The 20,920-nt window shown below is 43.9% G+C and overlaps 4 protein-coding genes across 8 annotated transcripts; all 4 read right to left on the bottom strand.

The window, feature by feature from the left end:
* Positions 1-89: 89 nt before the first annotated feature.
* On the bottom strand, positions 90-6,055 carry tsc22d4 (TSC22 domain family member 4). Of its 5 annotated transcripts, none has more exons than XM_076154460.1 (5): positions 5,402-6,054; positions 3,708-4,393; positions 3,415-3,536; positions 1,015-1,066; positions 90-837 (listed from the first exon to the last, which is right to left on the bottom strand). In XM_076154460.1, the coding sequence occupies exons 2-5, from the start codon at positions 4,380-4,382 to the stop codon at positions 676-678; spliced, it is 1,011 nt and encodes a 336-aa protein (XP_076010575.1). In that variant the 5' UTR covers positions 4,383-4,393; positions 5,402-6,054; the 3' UTR covers positions 90-675. The 5 variants fall into 5 exon arrangements, with proteins under 5 accessions (XP_076010575.1, XP_076010502.1, XP_076010348.1 ...); XM_076154387.1 differs by having other exon boundaries at positions 5,272-6,054; XM_076154233.1 differs by having other exon boundaries at positions 5,249-6,054.
* A 539-nt stretch (positions 6,056-6,594) lies between these two features.
* Positions 6,595-10,891, bottom strand: mogat3a (monoacylglycerol O-acyltransferase 3a). The gene is made up of 9 exons (XM_076154726.1): positions 10,576-10,891; positions 9,734-9,912; positions 9,565-9,625; positions 9,084-9,227; positions 8,066-8,196; positions 7,720-7,763; positions 7,511-7,601; positions 7,129-7,237; positions 6,595-7,009 (listed from the first exon to the last, which is right to left on the bottom strand). Exons 1-9 carry the CDS (start codon positions 10,667-10,669, stop codon positions 6,855-6,857), a joined length of 1,008 nt encoding a protein of 335 aa, XP_076010841.1. The 5' UTR covers positions 10,670-10,891; the 3' UTR covers positions 6,595-6,854.
* Positions 10,892-13,815: 2,924 nt separating this feature from the next.
* Positions 13,816-16,323, bottom strand: LOC143003986 (rano class II histocompatibility antigen, A beta chain-like). Its single transcript, XM_076154842.1, has 6 exons — positions 16,164-16,323; positions 15,707-15,979; positions 14,754-14,967; positions 14,586-14,653; positions 14,391-14,504; positions 13,816-14,249 (listed from the first exon to the last, which is right to left on the bottom strand). The coding sequence occupies exons 1-6, from the start codon at positions 16,216-16,218 to the stop codon at positions 14,224-14,226; spliced, it is 750 nt and encodes a 249-aa protein (XP_076010957.1). The 5' UTR covers positions 16,219-16,323; the 3' UTR covers positions 13,816-14,223.
* A 1,243-nt stretch (positions 16,324-17,566) lies between these two features.
* Positions 17,567-19,559, bottom strand: LOC143004063 (mamu class II histocompatibility antigen, DR alpha chain-like). The gene is made up of 4 exons (XM_076154948.1): positions 19,367-19,559; positions 19,049-19,297; positions 18,063-18,347; positions 17,567-17,976 (listed from the first exon to the last, which is right to left on the bottom strand). Exons 1-4 carry the CDS (start codon positions 19,422-19,424, stop codon positions 17,855-17,857), a joined length of 714 nt encoding a protein of 237 aa, XP_076011063.1. The 5' UTR covers positions 19,425-19,559; the 3' UTR covers positions 17,567-17,854.
* Positions 19,560-20,920: the final 1,361 nt, after the last annotated feature.

The following is a 20,920-nucleotide window of genomic DNA, read 5'->3' on the forward strand; positions in this document are numbered from 1 at the left end:
AGTAAAACATTTTTTTTAACTTATCTATGAAAAGAATACACATTTGTATTACATTACATATTCTGATTTAATTTTGTCATGTATTTGCATCATCACGCAAAAGCCAAACATTATCAGTCAAGTGTTTAGTAAAACATGATTAATTTATTAGAACCCTAATCAATATTTATAATAATATCATCATCCTCACTGGCTGGGTGATACTGGTGTAAACTGTAAATGGACTGCTCTTCAATAACTCTTTTGACCAAATTGCTTAACATGACACTGAAATGAGTGTCAGTGTGAACACGCTCCCAGGAGCCTGGTGTCAAACCACAAACCTTCCGATCCCAAGATGGCCACTCTATCTGCTAGAGCCACACCACACCCTGAATAGATTTTAATCAAAAATCAAAAATTTGAAATTCATAACAATCAGTTGTTGTCATGGCAACCAATTTTCACATTCTGGTAAGTTTAACTATTTCCAGTTAAAACGATCATCATAAAGGGGACAGTGTGTGTGTGTGTGTGTGTGTGTGTGTTCTTCTTGTTGCAGTGTTTATTGTTGTTTATCAGTGCCGAGCATTGTTTGGTTGTAATGTGTGGTGTGTGTGTTGCTGTGGCATTGGCTGTTCTCCAGCTGCTGTTTCTTCTCTTGTCTGTCACGTTGTGTCTGAGGGTGGGTGTTGCCTATCGGTGTGTGTTGCGCGTTGTAGGGTTGTGTGTCAGCGCTCTGAGCATGTGGTTCTCCCTCTCCAGCTGCTGGTTCTTCTCCTGAAGCTCTTTGATTTGCTCCTTCAGAAGCTCCACCTCCTCACGCACGGCCAGCATCAGGTGACTCTTCACCAGGTCCTACCCAGATACACACAAACACACACAAATTAGACATTGGAATCGTAATTTTCAAGTGTGTCTGTACATCAAAACCACCATAACATTGCAATTTAGTAGTAGAATTAAAGTACAATAAAGGTGTGCAGGGGTATAGTAGATACCGCACAACATAGAATGTGTACAGGTCTGTCTTACCATGGCCTGCTCAATTTTGTTGTCGATGGCAATCTGACCATGAATGGAGCCGCTACAAGACAGAGAGACAGAATGGTCAGAGTCACATTTTATTTGAATATAAAACAGCGGTGATTACAATGCACCCTCGTACTAGTGCACAACCTGAGTGCACCTAAACCCTTTCAGCTTCCAGATCAACTTTGTTACAGCTTTAACTTCCAGGTGTGTCTGACCACACCTCCCATAGAAGCCCTGAACCTGAAGGTCATTGGCATGGTTACCTGTGGCAGAACAGCATCAGTGACATCATGGTAGCCTCAGAGCCCTGTCCACTGGGACAACCTCTAACAGGCACTGACCAATGTGGGTGAGGCGTGGCTGCCGGTTGCCATGGGTTATGAGTTTCACTGTCAAATGTCGGGGTTGGGGGCGGGGCTGACGGAGTCACGCGGTGTCCTCGTTGGTTGTTGTTTTTACTCCGGATCTCTGTGAATGCCTGAGGTTGATTCTGACCTCTGAAGGGCGGGGTCAGTGACCTCTGAAGCCCCACTGTCATGGTTTGGGGTTCGTAAATCAGTGATGGAGCTTGAATGGGGTTAAAAGTCGTCAATCTTGCAGTAGGCCAGGATTCTCGGATCCCTGACCTGTGACCTTTAGACTTTCTATGACGTCGCAATAGACCGGCATGCAGGAGTTCACTCTCACTTCCTGTTCCTGGAGTCTTAGCAACAAGCTGGAGACTCCTGAGAGGGAGGGGCGGGGTTAAAGGAGGACGAGGACAACCCTGAGGAAGAGCAGAGGGGGAGGAGTCAGAGGGGGACAGAGGGACTGAAGATGAAGGTTGGTGTCGCGTCTCCAACACTGAGATGACTTTCTTTATACTACTGAACATCTTTGACCAATCAAGTGACACTATATCACATGACACTAATCAAGTATGATCTATCATCCAAGATGGCCCATGCTGTTCATCCTCATTAACATCCAGGCTGTGTTGTCTCCTTAAAGTCCAGACTGATATTCCTCATTGAGGTCCAAAATATACATCCTTATCCAGGTCCAGAATAGTCGTCCTCATTAAACTCTTGCTTATTAAGATCCACACTGTCCTTTTTGTTAATGTGCAGACTGTTCTTCCATATTGAGGTCCAGACTGTTCCTCCTCATGAACGTCCAGGCTGTTTTTCCTCGTTTATTCTTCTTCGTTAAGGTCCAGAGTTTGCCTGTTACAGTCCAACATAGTCTTGACTCTCTTTGATTGGCTGTGATCCATCACTCTCCACAAAGAAGCAGTTGCTGTTGTGGATCTGTACTTCTAGCATTGCAGGCTTGATTCTGGACCAAACACTGTCAGAGAGACATCAGGTCCTCGCAGAGACCCCACCCTCTTTCTCACTCTCCTACACACACTCTCTCTCGTCTCTGATTGGCTACAACCAAACACTGTTTCATTTCTGCACCAACCCACTCACTGCACGCAGCAAATAGAATCCCTGCCATGGAATTCTCCTCTTGCCCACTCCTTGAATGTGTGTGTGTGCTTGTGTGTGTGGTGTTAATTTGTTTTTAGTAGTATTACTGGAGGTATTGCAGTATTCGAATAACAATCTAAAATTTATATATATGTGTATATATATATAATATCATTTATTATATTACTATTATTATATATATATTGTATGTGGGTTTACATCACGGACTCCCATCTAGAACAGGCTTGTGATGAGCCTCATGAGAGACTTGGCTAACAGAGCCTTTTTTATTTGGCAGTTGGGAACCTTAGCGACCGCATGCCCTTCGACCCTTATCTTATACGTATAAGTATATATAATATTCATTACATCATACCTCTCTCTGTCTCTCTCTCTTGCTCTCTTGCTCTATCTCTCTCCCTCTCTCTCTGTGTCTTTCTTGCTGTCTCTCTCTCTCTCTCTCTCTCTCTCTCTCTCTCTCTCTCTCTGTCTCTGTCTGTCTCTCTCTTTCTGACTCTCAATAACTCTCCCAATACTTAAATATTTTCATTTTGACCACATCTCTGCACACTTCTGATCCTCAGGACTCAACTTGTATTTAATTTATTGTTACATCTCTTGATCATTTTCTCTTTTGCTATTGTGAACTGTCTCTCTCTTTTTTTCTACTGATAGAACTTTGGGCTGTGTGGGGAATCGTTTAGTAGCATCAATATTGGGCCATAAAAATAAGCTCAATTTTACTTGACATACAAAATAATTTGTCTTGTGTTGCTGACAGAGCATTTGAATTTGTAATCTACAGTTGTATGCAGATGATGCCGTCATTAAAATGTTTACTTTCCTCAGCAGAAAAACAGAAACAATTCCAGGAAAAAGTTATGATGGTGTTACTTTAATCATTTATAATGAATACCAATGATTCTGAAAAATATTCGGGACAGACCTGTTGTCCCCCGGCAGCGTGAAGATGGTTTGATCCAGCCTGAATCCTGAAGAAGTCTGAACAGGATGGAAGGATCCGGATGGGGGGGAGCTGGGTTGAGAGCGAGAAAGCCTGTAGACAGACTAGAGGGAGGAACATAGAAGACTGAGACCAATAGTGACATTGCAATTTTGTTCAGCCAATGACAGGAGAACAGCTAAATGTATATTTCAAACAAAAGTAAATGTAAAGATAAAGCAAACAGAAACTGAAAGTGAAGAGAAATTAAAAGTAATTGTAAAATAACAGTGTACCCGTCCTGTAGTGTCAACATTCAATCGCAGTGGTGGAGGGATGTTGTTTCGTGAGCGGGAAGACAAAAGGGGAGGGGTTGAGTCTAAAGGCCGCAATCCTATTGGTTCCTTGCAGTCCAGGAGGCGGACATTGATTGGCTCTTGAAATGTCGGGGACGGTGGCCCGCTGCGCACTACAAGTCCCGTCCCCTCCCTGACTCTGATTGGCTGTGGCAGCAGGTGGGATGCTGTCTGGGAGCGTACATGGATGTTAGCCCTATCACTGCCTCTGCCCCGGCCAATCATTTCAAGGGATTCCAAGGAGTGGGCATGCCTCATGCTGTCAATCATCCGTTTGAACCCCGCCCCTTCCTGCCAATCCAGGACATCAGTGCATGTCCATCGTCCACGGCAATAAGAATCGCTGCGCCCACTGCCACCGCGACCGGCCAATCGCACCACTCTGAACCTGGAGGAAGAGGCTGTCCCCTGCCCCGAGGCATCATGGGATATGTGCTTCCTTTTCAGGGAAGGTGAAGTTGGCTGAGAGGAGCATCCATGATGACTTGAACCTGCTGATTGGAGGACCGTCAGGACAATGCTGGAAGCTGATTGGCTGGCTGGTGCTGCGTTGAAGTCTGAGGTCACACTCGTGATCTGAAAGCCACTCCTCTTTTTACCGGAGCCGCTGCTCATCCTCACACACACTGAAATCACAATCACACACATATGTGACGTAAAGAGGTTCGAAAATAACAATGCTCTTAATCACTACTGTGTGTGTGTGTGTGTGTGTGTGCATGCGTGCGTGCGTGCGTGCGCGTGTGTGTGGTTGATACTGGTTGTTGCAGGTTGCTTCAGTCAGCCATGTGTTTCACAACCCAGAAGAACAGCCTGTGCCAGGCATGTGTGTCTGTGTGTGATACAGGTTCTACAAGCTCTGTGACCTGTTTAAATTACAATCACTTACAAATCACTTTAGCCACTACCTACTTTAGTTTGTGGTTTCCTTGGTTATATTGTTAGGTTAGTTTAGTTGCTTATAATTTAAGTTTCTACCTTTGGCGACTGATTACTTTATTTACCGGTTAGTTCCATTGCAAGTAAATGTAGTTACTAATTACTTAAATATTTCCAACTATAGTGACCTTATGGTTACCTAGGTTTCTACCCACTTTAGTTACAAGTTACTCTGTTTTAATACTACTTATCTTAACTTTATTTTACTTTATTATTATTGTAGTTGCACCAAAAGAAGCACCTGATTACTTACGCTGTTTGTACTTTACCAGTACTTATACAGTATTACTTGAACCTGTCTTTGTACTTCTTGTACGTCTGTCAGATGTAGGCTTTTACATATAATCACACTGGAAACAAATAATAAGTACTCTTACTTTAACCCTTCAGGATCAGTGGTGATGTAGTAACAACAGGAAAGGACTAAATGTACAGTGTGTACTGTAAACAGTAGTACATGCTCTGTGGTACTTTGTTACTTTTCCTTGTAATACAACATTTGGACATGGATGACCACAGCATCAGCAAACACTCATACGCACGGCACATGCGCGCTCCCGCTCACCGGCCGCGCGCCTCCCACTCGGTCCGGTGTGGACGGTGACGTCACCAGCGGTCCGGACGGTACAATAGATCCATTATACGTTTTATAAGACCAACGTTTAGTACGCATGCGTGGCGGCGAACGAGCTCACCGCAATCCAAACACAGGCAGCGGTAGCGCGCAAGGAGTTTAAAGTTTTCACAGAACTCCTCCTCCTTCTTGTTTCATTTCTTCAGTCTCATCTTCCTCTTCTTCAAAAACAAACTTTTCTACTCATCACACAAACTTCTTCCTGTTCTTCCTCCTCTGAATCACACAGCAGCAGCGGCAGTTACACTTCCTCCTCCTCCTCTCCTCCTCCTCCTCTCTCTCCTCACTTCATCCTCCTCTCAGCCAACAGCCCGAAAGGAGGCGGGGCTTCACAGCGGCGGAACAACAAATCAAAACAACAACAAACTGCTGCTGAGCTGTATACATCCTGTTTACCCGGAACGACATTCATCGGTCTTCCTCTCTATCTCTCTGAGTGTCAGAGAAAAGAGAGAGACAGGAAGAGAAGAGAGAAATTAAGAGAAAAGAGTGAGAGACAGGAAGACAGAGTGAAAAGAGAGAGAGAGGCAGGAAGACAGAAAGAGAGATGGAGAGACTAAGACAGGAAGACAGAGAGAGAGAAAAGACAGAAAACAGAGGGGAGAGAGAGAGAGAGACAGGAAGACAGAAATGGGGAAGAGATACATAGACACAAGAGGACAGAGACAGGAAGCCAGAAGGCAAGAAGAGAGACTGAGACGATCCCTCTGCACACTGGAAGCCCTGCACAGGCTCCCGACCCAGATATTGAGAAACTCTTTCTCTTTTCTTTATCTGTTACCATGGTGACATCTAGTGGCAGGCACTCATTCAGTTTAAGGTAATAAACAGGGTCGAGACTATCTGAAATGGACCCAGAGGTCCAGGACAAATGTGGGTAGATGTTTGCAACCACATATCATCTCAATATCATCCTTTTCTCCTCTATTTGTCCCCTTTCTGTTTTCCTTCATGTGTAATATCCAAGTGTTATGATTATTATTATGAACTATCAGTACTTGATTGTGTAACTGCATGCCCATTGTTATTTCACCTTTCAATGAAACCTCTTGTGAAAAAAAGACATCAATTTGCTTTGATAAAACTGAATACTTTAGTGTATCATTTGTACTTCACTTTATTTATCTGAGAAAAGCAGGCAATTTCTACTGAATATTTGACTTTTAAATTGCTACCTCCGAGTATCTAATCTGAATATTAGCAGCACAAAAACAAACATAATTATTTTCTCTTGTTACAATGACAAAATGACACTATCTGCTATTGTTTTATTACACAATACAAAACAACAACAAAAGGAAAAAATCATTGTACAAGCAGAGACGCTGCCCACAAACACCTTTCCTCACTCAAACCACTGGACTCCGCTATCGCTGTTAGCATGGTACTGCTGAGGAGCGGCACCTGGCATGCAAGCTGCGGGGGAAATCAAAAATCGGAAAGTTTAACGTTCAGGCAACTGTGGTCTTCTGTGACAGAGGGTCAGGCAAAGGACAGATCAGGTCATACGAAGGTCACGTGAAGGTGAGGTGCTGGTGGTCCTCCAGACCGAATTCATGTTTGTGCTGCTCAAACAGTTCAGTCAGTTTGTCCAAATAAAGTTTGTGCAGAGACTCAATGTCCTCACTGCTGGGACAGGGAGTCTGAACGACTGAGATAGGCTGTCCCACTGGAGAGAGACAGACAGAGAGTGAGAGAGTGAGACACACATGGTTTTTGCTACGGTCAAGCAGTACGTATTGGTGTGTAGCAGTGTGCAGTGTCTTATAGCAGCGTGTGGCTTCGTACCGACAGTGCGTATTGGTTTCCTGTATGGAATCAAGCCGAAGCTGTATTGGAAAACTCCCCTAGCATGGAACAGAGGCAGAGACACTCCCATGATGCTTTGCAGGCGGTTCTGTGGAAGTAAACATTCGTTCTGTTGGTTGCTTTGTTCTTCCATGGTTCCTTACATGTAAATATGATGCCGGTAAGAAGTTTGTCAGGTGCTTCATGGTTTTTGTAGATGATGGTATGTGGTTAAGAAGACTTTATTATGATGTTTGTGCGTGTGGCTATGGTGGGATTGCAGTGTTGGGTTGTGTTACTAAGGTTTTGCTCTGATTTTACTCTTTTACCAGTGTAGGTAAGGTGGTTGCTAACGTGTTATGGTGTTGGCAGCAATAATGACCTGAAGTCTTCTCAGGGGGGATCCAGAGGGATTTTCCATCTGGTCAAATAGCTCATTTTCCCCAAAAGAAAAAACTGGAACCAGCTGAGCCCTGGACACACAAGCACGCACACACATAATGTCATAACAGTGTTGCTTTGTCGTGTCAGTGGTTCAGGTTTTAGTCCCCCCCCCCTTTCCCCCACTCCCATCAATTAAGCTCCACCCACCCATGTTTGAGAGCCAGTTTGATGAAGCCTTTCTTGTTTCGAACCTGCAGGAGGAAGAAAACAGCCATTCATTTGTTTTGTCCTGGTGTCATGAGGGAAACTGAAGCCACCGTCACTCAAACAGCCTGAAGTTGACCAATATTTATTAGTTAACGGTCAATTAAGTTCCTGTAGAATGATAAAAAACATTATATAATAATATCCAATATAAGATGATGATTAGATGATTCAGGTTGATCAATACAAGTCAATCTATCAATACACTGTCAGTGCTAATGGCATTAGTTTCCGCTCTCACAGGCAGTTCATTTGTTGAACTGCAGGTTAAGTGTGTTTGATGTCTGACCTGCAGCATCAGAGCTCCAGGACGCGCGTCCAGAGCCTCTGAAGATCCGCCCACCGCAATGACGGCCACGTTCCCGCCTTCAGGACGACTCATCAGGTAAGACAGACTGGACTTAGTGCTGGACACCAGGCCTGAGAGAAACAGAGGCGAGAACAAGGAAACATTCTAACGCAATTACTAATAAAACAGTAATGATCAGCTGGAACGATCCGTAATGCACGACCAAGACATTTATGATTCAGAAAAACAGACCACAGAATTTTTAACTAAAAAAAAAAAAAACTTATTGTTGTGTTACTCTTGATTATCAATTCACTATAATGTCTACCTGTTTAATATTATTTATATATATTTACAGATTCAAGTTCAACCAAGACTTTTTGGCACTTTACACTTAAAATGATAATATAATCAATAAATGAACAAGAAGAACAACACCTTTTATTTAATCCCATAGTTGAGAAATTTTACATTCACGTTCATGCATTTTTCTACATTTCATGCACGTTTTTATACACAACACACATCTGAAGTTGCACCCCCCTCCTACACATACACCCACACACACATGCACCGGAGGGGGCACAGCAAACAGCCAGTGCCCTTGGAGCAGGTTGGGGTTCGGTGCCTTGCTCCAGGGCACCTCGGCAGTGCCCTGGAGCAAGGCAAACTGGCCACTGCCGCCCAAAATGACAATGGTAATCACTGGCAACAGAGATTGTTGAAAACCAAACAACCTCAGTGACACTGCAGCTGGTCAGACAGCCAATCAGAGAGAAGCTTTCTGCCACATCCTGCTATGAACTCTGTGTGTGTGTGTGTGTGTGTGTGTGTGTGTGTGTGTGTGTGTGTGTGTGTGTGTGTGTGTGTGTGTGTGTTGACTCAGAGCTGTTGCAAGAGTTTATTGTGAAAGTCTAGAAATTCTGGTTTTCAAACTGACCTTCAGACAGACAGCAATACTGACAGACAGAAGCACTGACACACAGACAGACAGCCAGTCAGACAGACAGGTCGGTACCTCCACACATGATGTATTCTCGGAACAGCGGGACTCTGAACCAGAACGGCAGCATCAGCAGATGAGGCGTCAGACCAGGGAACAGACGAGAGAAACCTGTCGCCTCCGTGCAGAAGTTCCCGAACCCCCCGGCAACCAGGACCCCTGAGAGACAGACAGGTGGTCACACAGACAGGCAGAGCAGAAAGATGTTAATGAAATGACGTGGACATGGATGCCCGGATAGAGACAAGACTACTCTTCCCTGTTTAACCTCGTTGACGGTTGGAGTTGTCATGTTTGTGTATCAAAGGTTCCCATAGCGTTATTCAACAACATAATCTAATGGAAACAATGGAAATTTGCAGTTGTATTTTGCCAACCTATCAACGATTTGCCTTTATTTACGGTAAAATGGACCTTGGAATCATGGCTGGTGAGTATTTTCAGTTTGGGCCTGTTGAGAAAAGGGTCTGACTATGTGCTGGAGCGCCTCTCTCACCGTGAGGATGGAAGCCGAAAATGTAATTTTTCTTTGGATCCAAGTCAACCGTTTTAACCAACTGGTGAGAGACAGACAGGCAGAAAGAGAAAGAGAGAGAGAGACAGGCATTACTTTGTCACATAAGTATTTAACGCCACCTCCCATGAGTGTTTGCGGTTGTTCTCACCGTGACAGGAAAGTAATCCCTGAAGTAGTCCCACATGCTCCAAGTCCTCACCCACTGTGACCTACGACCACCACAAGTGGGCGTGTCCCAGTCCAGCCACAGCCAACCAGCATACAGCAAGACTAGCATCCACCAATCAGAGAGGGCCAATAGGATGAAGGTTGCAAGACAGCACTGAGCTAAAGAGAGAGCCAGGAAGTGAGAGAGAGAGACAGGTTGAGATTATAAGACATGGAGGGTAGTTTTTATTAATCAGCCAAAAACAGTTTATATCTGAGGTCTTTACTTAGACTAGTGTGTGCGTGTGTGGTCAGACAGATAGTTGTGCAGACAGACAGGTAGTTGAGCAGACACAGAAAAAGACAGTTAAGCATACAGCCAAGACATTTGTGCAGACTAACTGAGCAGACAGACAGTCAGGTAAACAGACAGGTCACTGAGCAAACAGACAGGTGGGCGGACAGACATGCAGCTGAGCAGACAGACAATTGAGCAGACAGACAGGTGGGCCAACAGACATGCAGCTGAGCAGACAGACAATTGAGCAGACAGACAGGTGGGCCAACAGACATGCAGTTGAGCAGACAGACAGGTGGGCCAACAGACATGCAGCTGAGCAGACAGGTGGGCTAACAGACATGCAGCTGAGCAGGCAGACAGGCGGGTGGGCAAACAGACAGGTATTTAAACACGGACACATCAACAGACAAACAGTTGAGCATACAGACAGACAGTTGTGCAGACAAACAGCTGTGGAGACAAACAGGTGAACAGACATGCGGGTGAGCAGACAGACAGGTGGGTGGGTGGGCAGACAGACAGAGAGGTGAACGTTATATTACCCAGGGCCAGGAAAGAAAAGACCCACTGCAGCACCGCGGCGGTCTGCAGTCTCCTCCGCAGCGGGATGTTCAGCGGGGCGAACTCTATCCCCATGCCGGCGGATGCGCTCCTTGGGACGGCCTGAAGCGCTGAGACCTCCCGGGGGTCCTGCCTGGGTGTTGCTGTGTTAGCGTGTGTCTCACCTCGTGTGTCTCCGTGTCTCTGTGCACGCAGTGACGGCGTTTGTTTGACGTCTGTATCTCCGCTGTTTATTCAAGTGAACTTTGGTAAAAGCGTAGAGTTTGAACTCTTTAATCTGTTGTTCAAACTTCTCGATCACGCTCTGGTCTGAGCCATACGTAATGCGCGCGCGCATAGGCCCCACCTCCCGGGGTGGAATCCTCTCAGCCAATCAGAGCTCACGAAAGGCGCCGGGAGCGCGCCTGGCTCCTCCTCTTTTACTTCTTCTTCATTTTACCCATATCACTTGTAGCTCTGATTTTTAAGACTGCTGTTCTTCTGTCACTATTCCGTCCTTCATTTTGTCTGCTGATCTCTTCCCCTAATCCATATGACTCCATCTGCAGCTGTTCCTACCCTTCTGTTTAAACTCACTAAGCTGCATTGTTTATGTCCTTCCCTGGTTTGTTAAATGGCAGAATTAACACAGTCTTCCAGTTTTTGGCATCCTCCCTTCTTCCCAAATCTTGGCTTCAACATTTGTTCTGGTAACTTTCAGCAGGTTGTATATCTTAGTTGCTCCTCCCCTGTCGCTGTGTAATCACCCCCATCTGACACTGTCTCTAGTCCAGTTATGCTCTTTTCAATCAGACTCCATATTATCTTTCTTATTATGCACATCTCTGTTTTCTCTCAGTGTGTGTTCTTTTAATTGTTAGTGTAACTCGTCTAAATGATTCCCACTGTGTACAAACTTAACTCTCCTCCATTGACCAGACATCTCCTATCTACTCCTCCTCCACGTATTTCTTCTACTATTCTTCATGATTCTATGAACAATTGCTCTTTTCTTTGAATAGTCCATTACATTTCTTGTAATACTTTTCAGAGCTGCATTTCTTTTGGAATGTGTAATTTGAGAGGCATATTCCTCTATGGTCCCTTCAAACACAATTGTTTTAGCTGACTGGCTATATGTCTCTTTTTCCAATCCCCATTTGCAAAAAACAACATTTCTCTTTTTTGTTCCCTCCTTGATGATCTCCAGCTACATTAACAGAACGTGTTATAGGGAAACAGTCACTTCCAACAGTACAATCATCCTTACTACTTCACTCACATGAGCTGCAATATTACTACAGCAGATACTTAAGTTAGATCTACACCTCAAAGTGTTTCTTCTTTAAACTGATAATCCTGAACTTTACCAGTTTAAAACAAAAAAAGATTCTAAATTTAACTCTAAATTCTAAATTTCCAGTGTTTCTATTGTTTAATTCATTTGACTGATTACTTCGTTTCCACGCGCATCTCCAACTCTACAGGATTTGTCATATATGTGATCTTCCCTAGAAAATGACCGAACGTTGCAGGCACCACTTCTGTCCAGCAGGTGGCAGCATATACCGTGTTTTTTATGCTTTGCCTGCAGATCACGTCAAGGAAAGAGAAGAGGGGAAGTTTATTTGTAAGCAGGGAGCAATTATGAACATTCAAACAGAACGAGACAAACAGCCTTAGGGAATGTATACTCCAAACCTACTTTTTAATTGAAGATATCTGTTTATCTGGGTTTTTTTATAACGTACACATAGCGTAAAGCCATGTGGTGTCACAAACTCAGACTGAAGAAGAATGAGCTACACCCACTTCACTATAGCAGCCAGTTACAGCAAAACAGTAAGGAAAATACAAAAATACAGATCAAATCTTTGTCCCCTTTGATGCACTTCAAACACAATTGTTTTAGCTGACTGGCTATATGTCTCTATTTCTAATCCCCATTTGCAAAAAACACATTTCTCTTTTTTGTTCCCTCCTTGATGATCTCCAGCTACATTAACAGAACGTGTTATAGGTAAACAGTCACTTCCAATAGTACAATCATCCTTACTACTTCACTCACATGAGCTGCAATATTACTACAGCAGATACTTAAGTTAGATCTATACAAGACATATGTGTACTATGTCTCCATTACTTCCGCATAATCTATTATGAGCATTAAACTCCCCACAACACATTTCTCTTACATTTCCATATTGATGCCTACGTATCATCTGTTGTAATGATTCTAAGTTTAAATGTTTGCATAGATTGTAAAAGTTTATTATGACAAAGTTACCATCTGACCTGCACACATCAGTGATTGCACGCTGCCTGATCTGTGGTATGAGTCAACCTTCTATAGCAGCTTTTCCTTGTCTGAGCCTATAGATCCTCCACATGCGTCTGTGGCCTTTTGAACTGTCAGCACTGAGAATGTCTGAGAGAATGAGAAAGGTTGTTATTCAAAGTTACATGAAGTACACCTCAAAGTGTTTCTTCTTTAAACTGATAATCCTGAACTTTACCAGTTTAAAACAAAAAAAGATTCTAAATTTAACTCTAAATTCTAAATTTCCAGTGTTTCTATTGTTTAATTCATTTGACTGATTACTTCGTTTCCACGCGCATCTCCAACTCTACAGGATTTGTCATATATGTGATCTTCCCTAGAAAATGACCGAACGTTGCAGGCACCACTTCTGTCCAGCAGGTGGCAGCATATACCGTGTTTTTTATGCTTTGCCTGCAGATCACGTCAAGGAAAGAGAAGAGGGGAAGTTTATTTGTAAGCAGGGAGCAATTATGAACATTTAAACAGAACGAGACAAACAGCCTTAGGGAATTTATTCTCCAAACCTACTATTTCATTGAAGATATCTGTTTGTCTAGGGTTTTTTTATAACCTACACATAGTGTAAAGCCATGTGGTGTCACACACCCAGACTGAAGAAGAATGAGCTACACCCACTTCACTACAGCAGCCAGTTACAGCAAAACAGTGAGGCAAATACAAAAATACAGATCAAATCTTTGTCCCCTTGGTGCAGATATTCTACATAGCCAAAGCATAAAAATGCGTATACAGCACCACCATCAGGCCAAACGTGACCAAACGTTGATGGTTTCTTCCCTGAGTCATGGCCACTGACTGCACAAGTGTCATGACAATCAGTTCATAACTTTTCAAGTAAATCCTGCTGATAATCAGACGGACAGACGGACAAACCAACAAGAATAAAGCCACACTCATGGAGTTTCCGATGGTTTATTTTATTTCGAAAACGGTAAATTCCAGCAGAAATATAAAATTCAAGCAATCACACCTCAAACCCCAAAAATACTACAGATAACTGATTATATGTTTAACGTTAATCAAATCACTCCCGATATAAGTTGCTGTAAAGTTATTCTCACACAGCAAACTATGATATAAATGTACAGCAGAGAGCACATCAGAGTGCAGGTGGAATATACAGAGTACTATACGTGTATTCTGATATACACGCACAATACCGTATATGTACTCTGATGTACCTGTACGTAAGAAAAGGCTTAAAGAAGAAAGCGGTGGTCTGCGGCTCCAGCAGGGGGCAGCTCTGACAGCAGGTTTGACTTCCATCTGACAAACAGCAGCAGCATGAAGATTCAGGATTCCTGCATCAGTTTGAGGGAACCAGGATCCGTCCTGGTTTAAAGACAAGACAGGAGACCAGGACAGGGTCAACATCTGGACCAGAACTAAAACACATTGTTAAAGCTGGGCTTAACGGGTCTGTAAATAGGTCTAAGCTACGGCGTCCAAGCTGGTCTGAAGTGTGGTTCTTACCTCTGTGCTTTCTCTTGTAGTAGATGAATCCAGCCAGAGACAGAATTACACCAAGAATGAGTCCTGAAGCTCCGATGGCGATTTTGTTTTTCTCTGACTCAGGGAGAGACGGGTCTGTAGACAGACAGACAGGTTAGAGACAGACAGGCTGACAGAGAGACAGACAGGCAGACAGACAGACGGACAGGTTCTTACCCCAGTTTGTGATCAGAGAGTGCTCCAGACTGGCGTGATCCACCACACATGTGATCTTCTCTCCAGACCTGTGTCAACACAAACAAACAGCTCAATGTAAATGTCTCACCGCTCTGTGATAGTCCAAACCAGACCTGGACCAGGACCAGAACCAAAACCTAGACCCACCTGGGCGTGTACTCAAGGTGGGAGTGGATCTGGTAGTACCAATCACCATCTGCCTGTTCTTCAGTGGAACTGACTCCAGAGGTGATTTCCTTGCCGTCACTGTACCAGGTCACGTGGATTTCTTTGGGGAAGAAGTTATAGGCACTGCACACCAGCCTGGTGGGGTGTTGACCAGCAGGGGGCGTCTCAGAGCTCAGCTTCACATGGGGCTTTGCTGGAATAATCATAATCATGATTATTTGCAGAGGTTTTAGCATCAGATGTGGTAAAACAGTCAAAGAACTACCTGGTGGAGTTACATGAGTAGTGGCAGTAGCAGGTATTTACCACCAGATGGAAACATAGAGTTACATTAGGTCCGTTTCAGTCAAATGAACATAAATATCATAATTTAAATTCATACTGGTTCGTGTAAACTTGTTATATTTAGTTCTATTCGTAACAGATGAGGTTTATTCAAGTTGTTGTTGAAGTTGTATCAATTACCTATAATGAATGAAACCGATTCTGGTTTTGTTTGCTCGTGCTTGACGAGCACAGAGGAGTTTTCTGTGTTTCTGAATGTGGAAATGAAAGCTTGAGTGAAAGCTGAAGGAGGAGACGCGACATTTCTCAAACGATTTTAAAGAAATCTTTTATAAGCCAAAGTCAAAAACCAGCAGGCGCAGCATTAAGGCGAACTGTCATTTTCCTTTTTACCGTTTTTGTTATTGATTGACATTAATTTCAGATTCTCCGCTGTGTTTTCGTTTCCTCCCGCCGGCTGGTGTTGTTTACGGTAAAGCGGGTTTTTTCTGTAAGTCATCAGCTCCGGTGAGTTCAATAAAAATTCAAATAAACAGAAGGGAACAGCGCGATGAAGAGGAAGACGAAGGTGAAAGTTAAGCCTGCAGCCTCAATTCAGTTATTCTTTTGGGGCGAGTCAGAGTTTGATGGGCGATGATGTCACTCACCTGTCTTAGTCAGAAAGTGGGGGTACCAGGCATCAACGTGGTTTTTGCAGTATCTCTCCTTCTCGTGTCTCTTCTGAGCCAGCTGAGATGGATTGTTGTTCCAGTTCTCTGCCTGCTTCATACCGAACACAGTGTATCCAACAAACTTCCCCACACTGCTGCTGAACCTGGCGAACTCCACTTTGTTGTAATACGCAGAGTAAATGTACTCGATGTCCTTCAGGTCAGAAGAGTTGAACACACAGCGTTCCAAGACAAGATTCCTAAATCCCTCTGCAAGAAATGAAGATAGAGTTTGAGAGTTTAGAGTTTAGAGTTTAGAGAGAGAGAGAGAGAGAGAGAGAGAGAGAGAGAGAGAGAGAGAGAGAGAGAGAGATTGTGTGTGTGTGTGTGTGTGTGTGTGTGTGTGTGTGTATGTGTGTGTGTGTGTGTGTGTGTGTGTGTGTGTTGATGGTACCTGCTCCGTAGAGACCGATGAAGAGGAGGGTGAAGCCCAGAAAGGATGAAGCCATGTTCCTCTGCTCACTGCACACACACACACAATGACACACACACACGGAGTCCCGACAGATAAAGCAGCCGAGTTGATCACATGACCTGCAGCCTCAGCAGTTACCAGGCAGACAGCACGCAGAAGACAGAGGACATGCAGGTGCTGGGACAGTGTGAAGACTAATCTGCATTAATGACATACAACCTGTCTGTCTGCCTGCCTGCCTGCCTGCCTGCCTGCCTGCCTGCCTGCCTGTCTGCCTGTCTGTCTGTCTGTCTGTCTGTCTGTCTGTCTGCCTGTCTGTCTGTCTGTCTGCCTGCCTGCCTGTCTGTCTGTCTGCCTGTCTGTCTGTCTGTCTGTCTGCCTGCCTGTCTGTCTGTCTGTCTGTCTGTCTGTCTGTCTGTCTGCCTGTCTGTCTGTCTGTCTGTCTGTCTGTCTGTCTGTCTGTCTGTCCGTCTGTCTAAAGTAAACTTCCATGTGAGTGAAACAATAATCAGGCTCATTGATCCTTTGACCTTCACAGGCACATTTTGTTCCAGACTTCTTTCAAACTTAAGCATTTACAGGGCAGCAGGTGGAGTTTTGATTTAGCAGTTATATCAAACCGAGAGGGTGTGGGAAGAATTCCTGTGCCTTGACAAGTCCTCCTCATCCTGGGTCACACACACAGGAGAGGCGTTTGTTCAATAAAAATACATTTTCTAAGAACAAGCTTGTTCTTCTCTTCTGTCTGACCTTGGTGGAGGTATGAGCACGAATGAGCCCCTTCTACTACTCGTCTATAGCGATTCTGTCTCACTGGTGGCATGTGCCTCAGTACACACAGGGTGAATCCTCATCAGCCCCGTTAATGATCCTGTAACAATCAGCTTGTTCAGCTTCAGCACATCGACTCCACCAGAAGATGGATAAACCAAATGTCTTCTTAAATGTCTTTGTTGTGTTTTATATTAGAGAGTTGCCATTGTTCTGAATATTACTGTGATGTCTTTGTGGTCAAATAAAGAATCACAGACAAATGGCAGCCAAGCTGAAGCTGAAAGCTGCAGGTTAATCCTGCACAAGGAATCTTTGTTAAACATCGACATGGAAACCTTTTCAGGACGCTTCCTGTGATCAAACCTGTACGGCGACTGAAGGTGAAGCTGATCTGACATGATGGTGGAGGTGACGATGAAGCTCAAATCCAGCAGGAGCAGACAGACAGGTGTGTAGATACTGCTGCTGCTGCTTTAAAGGGTCAGCCCACCCCGATCATCAGCTGCTCACAGATCACTTTCATTTCATTTCATCAGCTTCTAAAATCTCTAACTTCTGCCTCAGCTTTATACATTTAATTTGTGATGCTCAAAGCATAAAACATGTGATCAGTTTATAAGGAAGTAATCATTTATTAACAGGAAGTGGTCATTTAAAAAGACGTGCTGACTTTAATGACTTCTGTTGGTTGATATAATTGAGGTCAGAATGATGTCACCCAGCTCGCTGATTCATACATCAATCACTTCATCTGAACACATTAAGATCAAACAAGCAAAACAGCAAATATAATCAATCCTTTTCACCACAATAGTGATCAGTATATACGGAATAAACACGGTAAATCTCATTTATGTTACAGTGAAACACAGATGACATCATCAGCTCTCCTCCAATCAGCGGCATTCGATTCCTTTGATGAGGAAGAAGGTTCCTGTGGCCACGCCCAGCAGTCCTACGATCAGACCCACGACACAGAAGATGGAAGGTCCCAGTCCAGGCTGCGTCTTCTCCACATCTGCAAACACAGAAAATACAGCGTTAATAGAGTGTTAGCAGAGCGTTAGCAGAGCGTTAGTGGCGCAGCGTAAGCATCTTCCTCACCCCACAGGCTGGTCTTTGGGTGCTGTAGGGCCAGGTGCTCCACGCTGCAGCTGTAGATGTCTCCCAGCTGTGGGACGAAGCTCAGGCTGGAGAACTGCTGGAAGGTCCCGTCTTTGTTGACGTAGGGCGGGTTGCTGCGGATTCCCTGGGTCGCATTCTCGCCATTCTTGGTCCAGTGGATCTGAACGGGAGCCGGATAGAACCTGCTCACGTGGCAGATGAGCTGGTTGGTCACTCCGAGCTCCACGTCGTCTCTGCTGTAGATGGTGGGGTTGGGAGGAGGATCTGCACAACAACCACAACACGTTTAACACGTTTAACATGTTTCTCTATTAATGTCATTGTGTGTGTGTGCGTGCGTGTGCATGTCTGCGCATGTGTGTGTGTGTGACAGAGAAAGAAAACTCTTGACACATTATCATATTAACATGGTTTCATCTCGCTTCAACTGATTTATTAAACACATCACAGATTTCATTTGTGATGTATTTCCCTTAACTGGCGTTTGCTTTGACTTCCTGTCAGGTTGGGATAAATGTTCTCTTTTTATTAAAGTCATATTTAAACTGATGTAACTATTCAATAATAATCAATCGAAGTAATAATCAATTGAAGATGCAGCTAATAGTGGATGAGGGTCTGAGGGGTCGTTTGTTCACACATAACAAAGGATGTTAAGTCTCACAACAGCAGGAGCTGCACCAAACACCACAGAATAAACAGGATTAAATGTAAAAATACACATATGTGGTATAAATATGCTGTATATGTACTGATATCTGAACTCATCCATATCAAATTGGGCAAATACACTACACAGATATACTCAGAGGAAATACATGCACACATATCCATTACTTGCTTAATGAGAAACATAATCAGTGTTAATTAATAATGACATCTGCAAAGTTTCTTCATTTTCTGTTTGTTGGCGATAAACTTCATGAAGTTTGAAGTGTAAAGTGTTAAACTGAAAAACTTTTTACCATTTTCCAGCGTTTCATTCTTGAGAGCTTGTTGAACAGTTTTCAGGTTCTGTCTGCAGATCTGCTGGTCAGCCAGAGCTTGTTCATAAGCTCCTTCTTCGGGGCTCATATGATCCACAAACTCAGGCTGAGGCTCAACTGCTTTCTGGTTGATGAAGTCTGCGTACCAAAGCTCTTCACCATCCAGCCCATAGATATCCTCTGTATCAGAGTCTGAACAGCCTCTGATATGTATGTCCTCATGTAGAACTAAACAGAGAATCAGAATGAAAATCAGAATAAAAACTGTGTGTGTGTGTGTGTGTGTGATGGACCTACCATTTGCTCGTGCACAGAGGGCCCAGCAGAAGAGGAGGAGGGGGAGATTGATCTTCATCTTTTCTGTTCTGTTAGACTCACTGCTAACAACTAACACAAACACAAGTAGCAGCTTCACTCTTACACACACACACCAGCCAATCAGATTTCACAGCTGTGTGACATCATCAGTGTCCAGGTAAACACCCCACACACTGCACCCAGGACTCAGAGCTGTGGAAGGTTCAGTCTGATAAACAACACAACACACACAAAGAGGGAGAGGGGGGGGGGACAGACAGACAGGCAGACAGAGTGAGACAGAAAGAGAGAAAGGTGGGGAGAAGCAAGAGAATGACTGAGCGCAAAACCTTTTCAGTTTGTTGGTGTGTATATCTTTCAGTGACCACACACACACACACACACACACACACACAGCGTCTGTGGAAAGTCCCATCACTTTACTTCCACTTCCTCGTTAATTTATCCACAGCCAATCAGAAAAAAACTCCTGATGCTGTCAGGTGTCGTCAGGTAGAAGAGTTCCTGAAGGGCATCATTGGTCAGGTTCAATGTGGGCAGAGTTCATCTGTTTAGCCACAGAAAGCACTTTGTCAGTGGTAACCAAGGTGAGCTTCTGATCAATCATACGTCAAAGTTTGCAATAGCGGATCAAACCATTTGTGCACAACGTCAATATATCTGTTTTAATTCCTTTTTCAAATGGAGCGATTCCTTTCAACAGTGTAAAATCACAGTTTATATGGAGTATATTTAGCTCCACTCCCAAATAATAAATGTTCATACTTCAAATAAGAGATGAACACATGTTTAATAATAAAAACCATGAAATAAGAGAAGTCATCCCCCAATTTAAACATTTTCTATTTTAAGATGTGTCCTAATTTTTTATTCAGTAGCTGCATTTGTGATCTAATGCTGGCTCACCTGTCAGTCAAACATACCACGCCCAAAGCGGCGCCAAAGCCCCGCCCACAGAGGTGAGGTTGGAAATTTGGGGCTTGAGTCTGACGCTAGAAGAGCAAGATTCCTAGATTCCTAGGAAGGAGCAAGTAAGCCCACATCAGAGGAATCCACAGAGCCCTGCAAGTTGACAGAGAAATCAAGTCAAGTCAGTCAAGTCACAGAATATGAGTGGTTAAAGAAGGATAGACAGTAAAAGTGATAGACTTACACTCTCACTGACAGGGAGAGTACAAAGTCTATCTAAACCTAAACATTACATCACATTACGTTCATTTGGCAGACGCTATTATCCAAAGCGACTTACATTACATTGCCACCCTTCGCAGAGGGGGGAGCAATTGAGGGTTCGGTGCCTTGCTCACTGATTACTTCGTTTCCACGCGCATCTCCAACTCTACAGGATTTGTCATATATGTGATCTTCCCTAGAAAATGACCGAACGTTGCAGGCACCACTTCTGTCCAGCAGGTGGCAGCATATACCGTGTTTTTTATGCTTTGCCTGCAAATCACGTCAAGAAAAGAGAAGAGGGCAAGTTTATTTGTAAGCAGGGAGCAATTATGAACATTTAAACAGAACGAGACAAAC

The sequence above is a fragment of the Genypterus blacodes genome, unplaced genomic scaffold, assembly GCF_046128005.1.
Source record: "Genypterus blacodes isolate CSIRO-AG114 ecotype Tasmania unplaced genomic scaffold, CSIRO-AGI_Gbla_v1 ptg000002l_1, whole genome shotgun sequence".
NCBI lineage: Eukaryota > Metazoa > Chordata > Actinopteri > Ophidiiformes > Ophidiidae > Genypterus > Genypterus blacodes.

Excerpts from the sequence above, each read along its gene's own strand:
- tsc22d4 (XM_076154233.1), bottom strand. Across the intron at positions 3,537-3,707 it reads ATGTTGACACTACAGGACGG|TCTGTCTACAGGCTTTCTCG; the intron begins GTACACTGTTAT and ends TCCTCCCTCTAG. Across the intron at positions 838-1,014 it reads ACAAAATTGAGCAGGCCATG|GACCTGGTGAAGAGTCACCT; the intron begins GTAAGACAGACC and ends GTATCTGGGTAG.
- mogat3a (XM_076154726.1), bottom strand. The coding sequence starts at position 10,669 with ATGGGGATAGAGTTCGCCCCGCTGAACATCCCGCTGCGGAGGAGACTG. Across the intron at positions 9,626-9,733 it reads GGGATTACTTTCCTGTCACG|TTGGTTAAAACGGTTGACTT; the intron begins GTGAGAACAACC and ends GTCTCTCACCAG. Across the intron at positions 8,197-9,083 it reads AGAATACATCATGTGTGGAG|GCCTGGTGTCCAGCACTAAG; the intron begins GTACCGACCTGT and ends TGTTTCTCTCAG.
- LOC143003986 (XM_076154842.1), bottom strand. The coding sequence starts at position 16,218 with ATGGCTTCATCCTTTCTGGGCTTCACCCTCCTCTTCATCGGTCTCTAC. Across the intron at positions 14,968-15,706 it reads CCACTTTCTGACTAAGACAG|CAAAGCCCCATGTGAAGCTG; the intron begins GTGAGTGACATC and ends TGATTATTCCAG. Across the intron at positions 14,654-14,753 it reads CACCTTGAGTACACGCCCAG|GTCTGGAGAGAAGATCACAT; the intron begins GTGGGTCTAGGT and ends GTGTTGACACAG.
- LOC143004063 (XM_076154948.1), bottom strand. The coding sequence starts at position 19,424 with ATGAAGATCAATCTCCCCCTCCTCCTCTTCTGCTGGGCCCTCTGTGCA. Across the intron at positions 18,348-19,048 it reads GAATGAAACGCTGGAAAATG|ATCCTCCTCCCAACCCCACC; the intron begins GTAAAAAGTTTT and ends GTTGTTGTGCAG. Across the intron at positions 17,977-18,062 it reads CCCAAAGACCAGCCTGTGGG|ATGTGGAGAAGACGCAGCCT; the intron begins GTGAGGAAGATG and ends CTGTGTTTGCAG.